Source organism: Kwoniella shandongensis, chromosome 2, assembly GCF_008629635.2.
Source record: "Kwoniella shandongensis chromosome 2, complete sequence".
Lineage (NCBI taxonomy): Eukaryota > Fungi > Basidiomycota > Tremellomycetes > Tremellales > Cryptococcaceae > Kwoniella > Kwoniella shandongensis.
In genome coordinates this window covers 1,423,724-1,435,651 of record NC_089288.1, presented here as the reverse complement: position 1 = coordinate 1,435,651, position 11,928 = coordinate 1,423,724, and the positions used below count along the sequence as shown (strand labels likewise).

The following is an 11,928-nucleotide window of genomic DNA, read 5'->3' as shown; positions in this document are numbered from 1 at the left end:
TTGCACGCCTAACCACTGAATTTGATTCCGGTGTATGGTTTGGTTTGATTTCGCGCACCAAGCGAAGAGAGATGAACATTAGGACGCGATTCCCCTCATCCACTGTTTTCACCAACAATCAAATCCCATTTCATCTTCTCTTCCCTTCTCCTAACACATATCACTGCACTTTCACTCGTCAATATGGTGAGCTCTCCTGTCTGCCTTGATTGCAGTGGCACGCCAAGCTGACGCTGTTCACGCGCCCCGCTGCAGAACCCACTTCTCGCTGCATCGACCGTGGCGAATCCGAATGGTAGTGGGGCAGATGATGACAAGTTGTCAGATATCGTTCCGAACTCTCGCGATCTTTCAGTTTCCAGAGCTGTAAGTGGTTTTCATCCGTTGGTTCCTCATCTCGAGCTACGCCTCGCCTCTTGCACCATTGAGCTTCGTTCGCGTGTATCTCGCGTTCATGCATGTTGACAATCTGATCTTCGCCTCACCAAATTGACTTACCGTGACTTGTGTGCTCATATTTTGTTTCCCGCATAGCCTTCAGCAGTCGCGTCAGATGAGTTGAACGGGAGACATATCAACACCGCTCCTCAGACACCTGAACCTGAAGATGAGGACGATGATGATGACTTGGGAGAGGACGAGCTGGACGAGGATGCACTCATGGATGGATCGGTGAGTTTGGCATTTCCATCTCCTGACCCACAGTACCCAATGCTCTTATCGAGTCTCTATATGTTTAGCATACGGTGCTGATGTCATTATTGCGTGTCGTCAGACTTCTCTGACACCAGCGAGGGCAAAGAAAGCGGCCGCAGCATCTGCTAAGAAGGCAGCCAACGCGGAGAGAAAGGCACAAGTGGCAGAGATTGGCAAAGCCAGAAGCGCTATCGAGCACGCCAAGGTGAGCTGGGTGTAACGACTTTTTTTCAATTATCGAGATCGACGTTAGCTGACACGAGTCAACACTTTCAGTTCGCCGATTCCATGAAGAGATTTAACTATCTCTTAGGGCAGACTGAGTTGTTCCAGCATTTCATCGATCTCAAGGTCAGCCTCGAAATGCACTAGTTTTGGATTGTGTAAGCTGACCTGACATCGCAGAAACAACGAGAACCGGAGTTCGCGGCGATGTTGGATGAACAACTGGCGAAGCAGGGTGGAAGTAAGGGGAAGAAGAAGGCCAAGTAAGCTGAGCACATCACGCTCTTGCCTGTAGATTAAGCTGACACCGTTGGAACAGTGATCACCGACATAGAAAGTCGGAGAAAGAGGAAGATGAAGAGTTGTTGAAGGATGAGGATGCGGAAGATGAAGCTTTGGTCTTCGAGGAGAGTCCTCCTTGTGCGTCATTTTAAACGTTTGTCATCAGTGCAACGGATAGCTAATCAACGTCTTGCAGTCGTCAAGGGCGGTAAGATGAGAGACTATCAAGTGCAAGGTCTGAACTGGATGGCTTCATTACACCACAACGGTATCAACGGTATCCTGGCAGATGAAATGGTCAGCTGCCGACTTTGAAAATAATTTGACCTACAGCTGACGGTGTTGCTCGTAGGGTCTCGGTAAAACCCTCCAAACAATTGCTTTCCTTGGTTACCTGAAATTCCATCGTGGTATCGAAGGACCACACCTTGTCATCGTGCCCAAATCTACGCTTGATAACTGGTCAAGAGAAGTCGCCAAATGGGTTCCTGGGTTTAGTACCGTGGTTCTAACGGGAACCAAAGAGGAGAGAGTAAGTCACGATCGTATCTTTGGTGGTGGACTGCATTACTGATGCCTCGCTCAGGCGGAAATGGTCAACAAACGTATTTTGACACAAGATTTCAACATCCTTATTACTACATACGAGTTGGTGCTTCGTGAAAGGACGACTCTCAAGAAGTTCAGTTGGGAATACATCATCATTGACGAAGCTCATCGAATCAAGAATGTCGACTCGCTCCTCAGTCAAATCATCAGAACCTTTGTCAGTCGAGGAAGACTGTTGATCACCGGTACACCGTTGCAGAACAACTTGCAGGAACTGTGGGCGTTGTTGAACTTCATTTTGCCGGATGTCTTCTCGTCAAGGTCAGTACTTGACCCTTGCTGTGAGGAAATAAAGTATGATTCGCTGACGTGGCGCTCTTCCAGCGAGGACTTTGACGCCTGGTTCAAGACAAAGGACAACTCCGACTCTGACGCTGTCGTCAAACAACTGCACAAGGTCCTCCGACCTTTCTTGCTTCGACGTGTCAAGGCCGATGTCGAACACTCGCTCTTACCCAAGAAGGAAATCAATCTTTATGTCGGTATGACGGAGATGCAACGAAAGTGGTACAAGATGCTGTTGGAGAAAGATATCGACGCCGTCAATGGTGAGTTGTGCAGACGACAACGAAGTGTGCCACATCCTGATGTAATATGCGCAGGTGCTACTGGCAAGAAGGAGGGAAAGACGAGGTTGTTAAACATTGTCATGCAACTGAGAAAGTGCTGTAACCATCCTTACTGTGAGTTAAAAGCCATTCGCTGTGTCAAGTAACTGACAGCCATTCGATCAGTGTTCGACGGCGCTGAACCCGGACCTCCCTTTACCACCGACGAGCACTTGATTGAGAACGCAGGAAAGATGGTCATCCTCGACAAGTTGCTAAAATCGATGAAGGCAAAGGGTTCTCGAGTGCTCATCTTCTCTCAGATGAGCCGAGTATTGGATATTTTGGAAGACTACTGTCAATTCAGAGGACATCGTGAGCTTGTCTCATAACGATTCTGGTTGAGTATCTAGCTCACAATTTGGTGACAGAATACAACCGAATTGACGGTGGTACTGCCCACGAAGACCGTATCGCTGCCATCGACGAGTACAATGCTCCAGGAAGCGAGAAATTTGTCTTCCTCTTGACCACAAGAGCTGGTGGATTGGGTATCAACCTTGTGACAGCCGATATTGTTGTCCTGTTTGACAGTGATTGGTGAGTCGTCGTTGCCGCATTATTAGTGCGAAATGTTAGTCGCTGACTTGAGCTTGGTGTAGGAACCCGCAAGCAGATCTTCAAGCTATGGATCGAGCACATCGTATCGGTCAAACTAAGCAGGTCTACGTGTTCAGATTCATTACTCAGGTGAGCTACAGTTGGAATCAGGATTGGCAAAACAGCTTATCGATCCCCTTCTATAGGATGCCGTGGAAGAGCGAATCCTTGAACGAGCCACTCAAAAACTCAAGCTTGACCAGATGGTCATTCAAGAAGGCCGTGCTCAGCAAGCTGCTAAGGGTGTGTCACCACTTGCCTTTCAATTTGCTACCGTGTGCTGATTAGATCCGTAAAAGTTGGATCAAACAAAGATGACTTGCTTGACATGATCCAGCACGGTGCTGAGAAAATCATCAACAACAGGGAGAGGTCAGTCAGCTATCATCACTACTTGCGCAAGAATAAGAAGCTGACCCGACTTCGACAGCATGTTGATTGATGATGACATCGACGAAATCATCCGTCGTGGTGAGGAGAAGACCGCAGAGATCAATAGCAAGTATGCTGGTTTGGATTTGGACGCATTGAACAGCTTCAAGTCCGAAAGCATGGTGAACTCCTGGGAAGGCGAGGATTATACCAACAAGGTGAGCTTGTCTTGACCCTTCGTTCACGAACGCGAATGCAAAACTCACGGGACACACCAGCGTAAAAACCTCATCTGGATCGAGCCTGCGAAGCGAGAACGAAAGGGCAACTACTCCATCGACCAGTACTACAGAGACAATCTCAAGACTGGTGGACCGAAAGTCGACAAACCAAAGGTCGTCAAGGCGCCCAAACAGGTTCACATCAACGATTTCCAATTCTATCCACCTAGATTGGTCGAACTGCAAAATAGAGAATTTGACGCCCACAGAGTAAGTATAATCGAGCTTGACGTGCGCAGGAAGGACGCGTACTGACGAGATATTACAGAAAGCACAAAACTACGTCGTACCTGCCCGAGAGCTGGAGGAGGGCGAAACTACCGAGCAAGTCGAAACCGAGCGCCAGGAGGAGCAGGAAAGGATCAATAACGGTGAGATATGAATAGAAGATACACTGATTAAGAAAAGAACGCTTACCCGCGCGTTCCACAGCCGAGCCCTTGACAGAGGACGAAGTAGCCGAGAAAGACGCCTTGGTCGGTGAAGGTTTCCCGGACTGGCAAAGACGTCATTTCCAAGCATTCATCAAGGCTATGGAGAAGTACGGTCGGGCCAACCTCGACAAGGTGGCTGCGGAGATCCCAGATCACAGCGAAGAGGCGGTACGGGAATATGCGGACGTCTTCTTTGAGCGATACCAGGAGTTGAAAGGTGAGCTCTGATTTATTATGCGAGCGATATAAGCTGACGAACGTTTCTTCCAAACAGACTGGGAGAAGCATATGGACCGTATTCGAATCGGAGAGGAGAAGATCAAGGAGCAACAAGATCGAATCGACGCTCTTCACCGAAAGGTCAAAGCTGTTCGATATCCTCTGCAAGAACTCAAGATCATGTATGGACAGAACAAGGGAAAGACATACAGCGACGAGGAGGACCGATTCTTATTGGTCCGAATGCACCATCACGGTATGGACAGGGACGATTGTTATGAATTGATAAAGAGGGATATTGGAGAATGGCCTCTGTTCCGGTGAGTAAAGAGTTGGGCTGTATCAGTGTCACGATAACCTGATGGAGATAACAAGCGCGGATTGCTGATGTGAATGTTATAGTTTCGACTGGTTCTTCAAGAGTAGAACACCAGATGAGCTGAAGAGAAGAGGACAGACTTTGATGCTTTGTGTGATGAAGGAGGAAGAGAAGGGAGAGGAGGACAAGAAGCCTGTTAAGTCCAAGGTCAGTCCGTCATCCAACCAGTACCGACGCTCAGACTGACGAGTCTTGCTGCAAGCAGAAGAGACCCATAGATGAGCTCAAATCAGGTCCAGGATCGCGCGACACCACGCCGAGTGTAGCGGGACAGAAGAGTAAGTCGCTTGGACACACTAGCCAATATTGTACGGTGAAGCTGATTGATATCCCGGACGAACAGGCAAGAAGAAGAAGGTGTAGACTATGATAAGCAATGGCTTGGGCGATGTGTGTTGGACGTAGACACTCCTTGTATGATCGAACGATGCATTAGATATATCACTGCTTTCACGAAATACGGAAAGGAGTGCCACGTGGGATGTCAACAAATGTTGTCGCGAAGATGTTCGAAACGCGTCGAGGAGTGACGTTCACTTAGTCCAATCTCTGCTTTACTGCTTTCTGCCTACACATCCAGTCATACACAGGAACACTTTCTCAGAATGTCTCAAAGATAGTCTTCCCTCGCTTCGAATACGGATAGTAACAACAAGATCGAGGCAAAGATGTCAACACATCCAACCCTGCCCAAATTGGCACAGCAACTCGTCCTTTCTCTCATCCCGGAGTTGAAGGAAGTCAAAGACAGAGGTGTTACGAACCAACTTGCGAATCATGTACTTAGAGAGGTACGGAACGATGTTCATGGTGGTGCGAGGAAAGAGTGGGATGAGGTGAAGGGGAATGTTGAAGGGTGAGTAGGGACACGGTCTTCGGTCTCACAAAAGTTCCTTCGAACGGAATATCATTTGTTTTCCGTCACACAAGGCGAAATAAATGTCTGTCCTGTAATGGAATGAGCGGGTTCATATGGAGTCAAGCTGATACGTCGCTATCGCAGATTATCCCGCACCGCTCAGATCAAAGTCCAGACCGATCTCGCTGAAGCGCTCGACAAGAACTTGCGAACACTGGAAAGATGTAGAGATATTGGGAGTAAAGGGTGGGAAGAGGATGTCCCGATTAGGATGGGGAACTTGCCCCAGCACATTCATTTGCTAGTAAGTCCATTCCTTCGCAGCCTGACTCTTCTCTTTGTCCTCTATCTATTGCCACTCTTGTGACTGAGAGGTGTTTGGTCCTCCCCGGCAAGTAACGCAGCTAATTGCTGATCTGTTCGTCCCCCCACAGCTGAACCTTTCTACTAAACCCACTTCCCAGACACACGATTTTGCTCACTCATATCTCCATTGTCAATTACCTCAAGGACCTACAGCGGATCAGATCCTCTATCGAGAGATTATGGAAACAGACCCTTACGATCCTGGAGAAGTATATGATGAAGAAGTACTATCAGGGTGGACAGACTCAGATTCCGACGATCTGGACGTCGAAAGTTCGTCTGAAGATAGGGGTACGAGTAGTGCAGAAGATGAAGATATCAGGACACCGGATACTGTTGCTCTTCGAGCTCAGAGACGGAGAGCCGAGGAACAGCGGAAGAAGGAAGAGGAAGAAGATAGGAAGATGCAAGCGGAGGAGGTGGTGAGAGGATTGAAAGAGGGGTACTGGAATAGACCAGGAGAGGTTGGCGAGATGAAAGAGGGGTTGTATGGCTGGAAAGAGCTAACTACTGGTTAGTGAAACTTGTGGGTCATCGTTCTGGCGAAATGTCGATACTAATGTGAACCCATTAGGTGCTTCCGCCGCTGCTATCGCCGCAAGGGTGCTGACAGAGCGGGGAATAGGCAATAAAGTGAGCAGCTGAGATGTACCTTCGAAGGCGATGAAAGCTGATATACGACCGTCTAGGCGGTCAAAGCATCGCAACTGCAACGCGAGCTCATCTTTGCCCTTTCTGGTCGACCGGGAGTCTTATTCGACTTCACCTCAGATAGGCAGTGTACAGTAAGTGGCTGCCCACCTTCCAGAAGTAAGGAAAGAGCCTGACATAGACCGTAGGTCAAGTCGGACCATCCACAAGTTCAGTATCTCTCGCCAGGTGCATTGGAGGGTTTGTTAGAAACGTTCAAGATCCGCGCCACCCAAGCGGCTCAGATCCGAGCGTTCATCGATACCAAGCTACTGTCGACCCCGTCGTCGAGCTCTTCTGGCGCAGCACGAAGGCAGACTAGCAAGGTCAATAGGACTCAACAAGCTTTTGCTGAAGCTTGTCGTGGCGTCATCAACGGTTTCGATACCTGGCTTTCTGAACAGGAAGCGGCGTTCACACTTGGCTCAGTGACCGGGACTGCATCGGCCGCGTCGACTCCTCTCTTGCTGAATCTCGAGCTGGAAAAGCAGCACGCGCCACTTCTCGAACACCTCTCTTCCTTCATACCACACTCTCGCTCTCCTACGATACTCCTCAACCTGATCTATTCCACCATAATATCCCTTAACCAAACGATGTCCTCACATCATCTTCCCGCTTTGCACTACATCTTTCTCCTCTCCGCCCAACCGACATGGAGAATATTAGGTAAATGGCTCAGACACGGCATGCCTATTCCATCGTCATTGACCGATCCTGAACAATCCACCTTTTCGACCTTTGACGACGAGACGGAACTGGATCAAGAGTTCTTCATCACAAGGGATAGGGACGTCTCCTGGGCGGATGAGGATTTCTGGGAGTGTGGGTTCGTAGTGGGTGGTGAAGGATGGCCGCTTTGGATGGGCGAAGAAGTGGGAGAGATGGTCCTTGAAGCGGGAAAAGCGAGGGGGTTGTTAAGATCACTATTGGGCAATGTTGCCAGTGTAGAAGAATGGTCCTCCCTCAATGAAGTGGTAGGACTTCCAACTTCTACTCTCGGACACGACAATGGAGCAGGACTAGGATACGAAACGGTGGACATACTAGAGAGCGTCACAACGCACCTCAAACCGATGTGTCAAATAACCCAGTTCCACCTCCGAAGAGTCCTCGACGAGGAATGCGGCTTGGACCAACACCTTGATGCCATTGAAGGCATGATGTATCTCAAAGGCTTCGAGGTCATGCATGACTGGGCATTGGGACTGTTTGATAAGGTAAGTATTTCCACTATGTGACGAGTCGGAAGGACCATGAGCTGAACATAAGAGCTTGTGCTTCATCAGGTCAAGTCAGGTGCAAAATGGAAAGATTTCCAAATCCTCACGAGCACGTTGCGAGATAGTATCGAGAAAAAACAAGCGGGATGGATGAACCCCTCTGCTGTGAGGGTGAGTACTGTCAGATCGCAGACCGCGCTAGAAGGGCCGAGAGCCTTAAGTGTCATTCGGGCAGACTATCAGGTGCGCTCACGACCCTCTAGCTCCCTGTAGATCCTTTGATTGCTCAAGCTGATCGCCTATGCTACTAAAGGTCCCCTTTCCACTTTCACAGCTTTTCACTTCGACTTCTATTGAACTTCGCGCCGAGGTGTTCTCTCTCTTACTTCAACTCTCGTTGGGACGGTACCTCCTTGCTGGCACCAAAGGTCTCGACAAGGAGGTATTGAGTCGCTGCCACACACGGGAGGACGAAAGCGAGATCAGATCGCTATGGCTTGTGAGACAGAAAATAACCTGGTTTCTGGAGTGAGTCAAAGTGGCGTCACCGCTCGTGGAGGAAGGAGTGCTGATTAGAGGTGTCTCTTCCGCTAGTACGCTGTATATCTGGTTGACTGGGAGGGTCATCGAAACCCAAACGAAGGTGTATAGGACGAAATTGGAATCGATGACTTCGTTGAGGTCCATGATTGCCCTCGAGCTCGAACAGTACGTCTCTGCTCCAACGATCTAAACTTGACCATGAGTAGACAAAGCTAAGTCATGGGGGCGATACAGCACGAGATCTATACGGGATTATGCCTTCCTCAATCCTGCATCGTTCGAGTTACACGAGGCGATCTTGTCGATTCTCGATATGACAAACACAATCTCAGAATGCGTTACTTCTTTCCTCGCACAGACGATTCCCAACCAAAGTGAGACTAGGCCAACGCCGGGACCTTCAAGCAATAACATCACGGAGAGACGGAAACCTCGTCAAAGGCAACGACAGCGACGAAGACGGAAAGATATCTCATCATCCGATGAAGAAGATAGCAATGAAGTCGTTCGTCACGATCCGAAAGAGGGATGGCAAGTCGGAGAAGCATCGATCTCATTCGTGGAGCTTAGCTTGGGGCAAAGGATTGAAAGGATGAACAAGGAACTAGAAGACGCTGTAGCGTTGATCAAGAAAGGTGTGGATGGGTTGGCGCAGAACCTCACAGCTGGTGGTGGTGGTGAAGTATGGGGGATGTTGAGCTGGGATTTGGAGGAATGGAAGTAGGTGTAGACAAGTGATATGCTGTATAATGTTGTTGTAATGACCTTGATGACATGTGATGGTGCTCGACATGCACATGATATAGGTAATAGTCTACGGCCAACCTGATATCTCAGAATGGCAGACTTCGTGATACAAGTTCATTGGTGGGGATGACATTGACATCTCGAAGGGTGAATCGCACTACTCAGGTATCTACTCTACGGCCTACAAGTGGTATGGCAAGCGGGGAGAATCAGAAGGGGAGTTGCAACTGTTGGATCTTACAGCAACCCAGGGACGAGTCCGCCCTTCTTCCCGTCTCCCACAATAGGTAGTGGCAAATCACCACCCTTCTTACCAACACCGCTACCACCGTTGAGCAAATCCCCGACGACCGGCATATCACCTTTGGAAAGAGCAGTGAGCTTATCCAGTCCTAATCCATTTACATTATCAAGACCACCTAGTGATTTCTTGATCAATCCTCCACTGCCTCCTAGAAGACCACTTGAGCCGAGGACGTTTCCTCCTCGGTAGTATCTTGATCCAGAGTCATTGTCGAGATTGAGAGTACCGTCCACATCGACTTGAGCGAGAACGTTGTCGGTCCCAGTGTTGGTGGAAAAGGGGATGATCGCACCTCCCGGGTAGGCAGAATGGATGGTGTGCGGGTTGACATATCTATTGTTGTCGTTGGATAATAGGGCACCAGTGATAGAAGAGAGGATTTCGAGTCCACCGGCGTTATCATCAAGCAAATCACGCTTGATAGGTAATCCCGCGACGTGGTGATGCGCACCCGGACCATAGTACGGCTCGTCACCAGCATCGATGTCAACATCGAGAGCAGCTTCGACCCCGCCAATCAACTCTCCCTCGGGAAGATGACCACCGGAGTACTGATGTCGATGATAATATTCACTTGCGTAAATTGGTCTTCGTTCACCGCCAAGTCCAAGGAGATTATCACCATCACCGAGCAAGCCTCGTTTGGTAGCGGTATGATCTAAGACCTGAGAGACGGTTCGTACAGCCCCATCGAGGATCTTACCGTCCGGAGCATTGTGCAGAAGACCATTTCGAGGTCCGAGAGAGTGCGTGGGGATCACCTCGAGTAGCGCATTGGCTGATAAGAGGGAGTCGTCGTTGATTGGAAGAGATGAATGAGGGTAGTGCGGATGACGATAGTCGTGAGAACCAGTCAAGGTGTCCTAGGGTCACGCATAAGCATGTGGAGCAGGATGTTGGATATAATGGTGACTTACAACTACTTCACCCACAAGACCCTCAGATTGGTAGGGAACATGTCGTTTTGCAATGTTGAGGTCAGCCTGCAACGATACATTACAGTATCAATTAGCTTTTGTCCGTGATGTTAAGTCACTCAACAAAACGCACGAGGATACAAAGGTTGTCCCTCCAGAAACCTTGTCGACCATTCAACCAACAATCATTCCCATTCCCAGCAACGGGAGCATAATGATGGACAGGTCGTCGTCCATCGGTAATGTATCCTGGACCATCGTTGAGATCAAGATCCAAGTTTAGGTCGAGCTGGGCGCGGCGCAAAGTATTAGCGATGCATTTACTGGATGTGGTAGTGTAGTCGTGAAGGCGCACGTACAATGTCACAGAGACCGTCCCTATAGTATCCCCTTTGCCCGTTGTGCACGCATGGTTCATTGGGGAGATACGAGGGGCTTGAGAGGAGGGATCTCTTCTCAAGGTTGATATCAACATTTGCCTGATCGATCACACATGATCAGCTAAATGCTTGCATGTGTGGATATGGGTCAAAAAAGCGGCTAACTTACCAAGATACAGGTGGTGTCTTGCCAGATACCTTGTCTACCGTTGTGAGTACAAGGCTGTCCAGAAACGAGGCCGGGCTGATACCCGTGCGCATAACGGTTGGTGCCGATGTCCAAAGCGGCCTACATTCAACGAGTCAGGACTGATTGCACGTTGTACAAAGGGAGGACTGAGTTGGGCCAAGTGCCACTTACAAGAACACAGATATCGTCTTGAAGAACACCTTCGAGTCCGTCTTGCCAACAAGGAGTTTGATGGTAGAGGATCGATTCGGGATGGTTATAAAACCTCGAAGCGAGTTTGTTAGACTGCTGAAGTGGCGACATAGACGGTGATCAGCTGGTTGTACACAAGACGCAGACGAGGGTCGAGACGCACCTTCACAGCTGGCATAGGAAGAGGAGCCGCCTGAGCAATGACAGTAAGAACAGAGAAGAGGATGGTAGTAGTGAACATTTTGATTCTATTTTTGGTTTTGGTTGAAAACAATAGTAATTGAAGCTGAAGAGAAAACGACTTGAGAAACGTTCAAATGTTTATGGTGTGACAAGAAAAAGAGTGTGTGGTGCTCTGTCGAAGAGAGTAAAGTCAAAAGCAAATATCAGAAGCACCGGGCTAGAAGCAAAAAGCAAAAGCAAGAGCGAAAGCGAAGTAGAAGTGAAAGTAAACGAGGCAAACTGAAGAAAGATAATTGTAGAATGAAGAAAGGGTCATTCATGGGTGAAGACAGCTGTCATTATATACCTATTCTCTTTCCCCATCAATCCAAACGAACAGATAGTGGTCAATTGAGAATGTTATTGAATTGAGATATCGCCCAGACTGGATGGGAGGGAGAGATGTCTCGCCATAAATCGACTGATTGAATAGTAGATCTTGTAGGCGTCCAAAGTGGGCTTGACAGGTGTGATCGACATGTTTGAGGTTGTGTTTGTTCCTCTCGTGTCAGATGTCAGTCACCGGTCAGCGTAAGCACATCAGTTTTGTGTCCATACTCGATCTCCTTCAAGCACCGTGAAGCATGGAT

At 48.8% G+C, this 11,928-nt stretch overlaps 3 protein-coding genes across 3 annotated transcripts; 2 read left to right on the top strand and 1 right to left on the bottom strand.

Annotated features, from left to right (window-relative positions):
* Nucleotides 1-183: 183 nt before the first annotated feature.
* On the top strand, nucleotides 184-5,075 carry CI109_101195 (uncharacterized protein; the record flags this gene model as incomplete). Its single annotated transcript, XM_065966918.1, has 24 exons — nucleotides 184-186; nucleotides 256-366; nucleotides 535-672; nucleotides 776-901; nucleotides 973-1,047; nucleotides 1,102-1,184; nucleotides 1,241-1,341; nucleotides 1,400-1,500; nucleotides 1,556-1,735; nucleotides 1,790-2,073; nucleotides 2,137-2,360; nucleotides 2,415-2,495; nucleotides 2,547-2,735; nucleotides 2,792-2,960; nucleotides 3,023-3,110; nucleotides 3,167-3,263; nucleotides 3,320-3,392; nucleotides 3,451-3,610; nucleotides 3,671-3,883; nucleotides 3,942-4,044; nucleotides 4,106-4,324; nucleotides 4,382-4,646; nucleotides 4,729-4,852; nucleotides 4,911-5,075. 24 exons carry the CDS (start codon nucleotides 184-186, stop codon nucleotides 5,073-5,075), a joined length of 3,372 nt encoding a protein of 1,123 aa, XP_065822990.1.
* Nucleotides 5,076-5,373: 298 nt separating this feature from the next.
* CI109_101194 (uncharacterized protein) lies at nucleotides 5,374-9,110 on the top strand (the record flags this gene model as incomplete). The annotated part of the gene is made up of 10 exons (XM_065966917.1): nucleotides 5,374-5,561; nucleotides 5,709-5,868; nucleotides 5,999-6,443; nucleotides 6,505-6,563; nucleotides 6,620-6,715; nucleotides 6,770-7,840; nucleotides 7,910-8,086; nucleotides 8,157-8,371; nucleotides 8,438-8,551; nucleotides 8,621-9,110. The coding sequence occupies 10 exons, from the start codon at nucleotides 5,374-5,376 to the stop codon at nucleotides 9,108-9,110; spliced, it is 3,015 nt and encodes a 1,004-aa protein (XP_065822989.1).
* Nucleotides 9,111-9,370: 260 nt separating this feature from the next.
* Nucleotides 9,371-11,357, bottom strand: CI109_101193 (uncharacterized protein; the record flags this gene model as incomplete). The annotated part of the gene is made up of 7 exons (XM_032006623.1): nucleotides 9,371-10,300; nucleotides 10,355-10,420; nucleotides 10,488-10,643; nucleotides 10,714-10,833; nucleotides 10,904-11,023; nucleotides 11,096-11,212; nucleotides 11,280-11,357. 7 exons carry the CDS (start codon nucleotides 11,355-11,357, stop codon nucleotides 9,371-9,373), a joined length of 1,587 nt encoding a protein of 528 aa, XP_031859139.1.
* Between the last annotated feature and the right edge of the window lie 571 nt (nucleotides 11,358-11,928).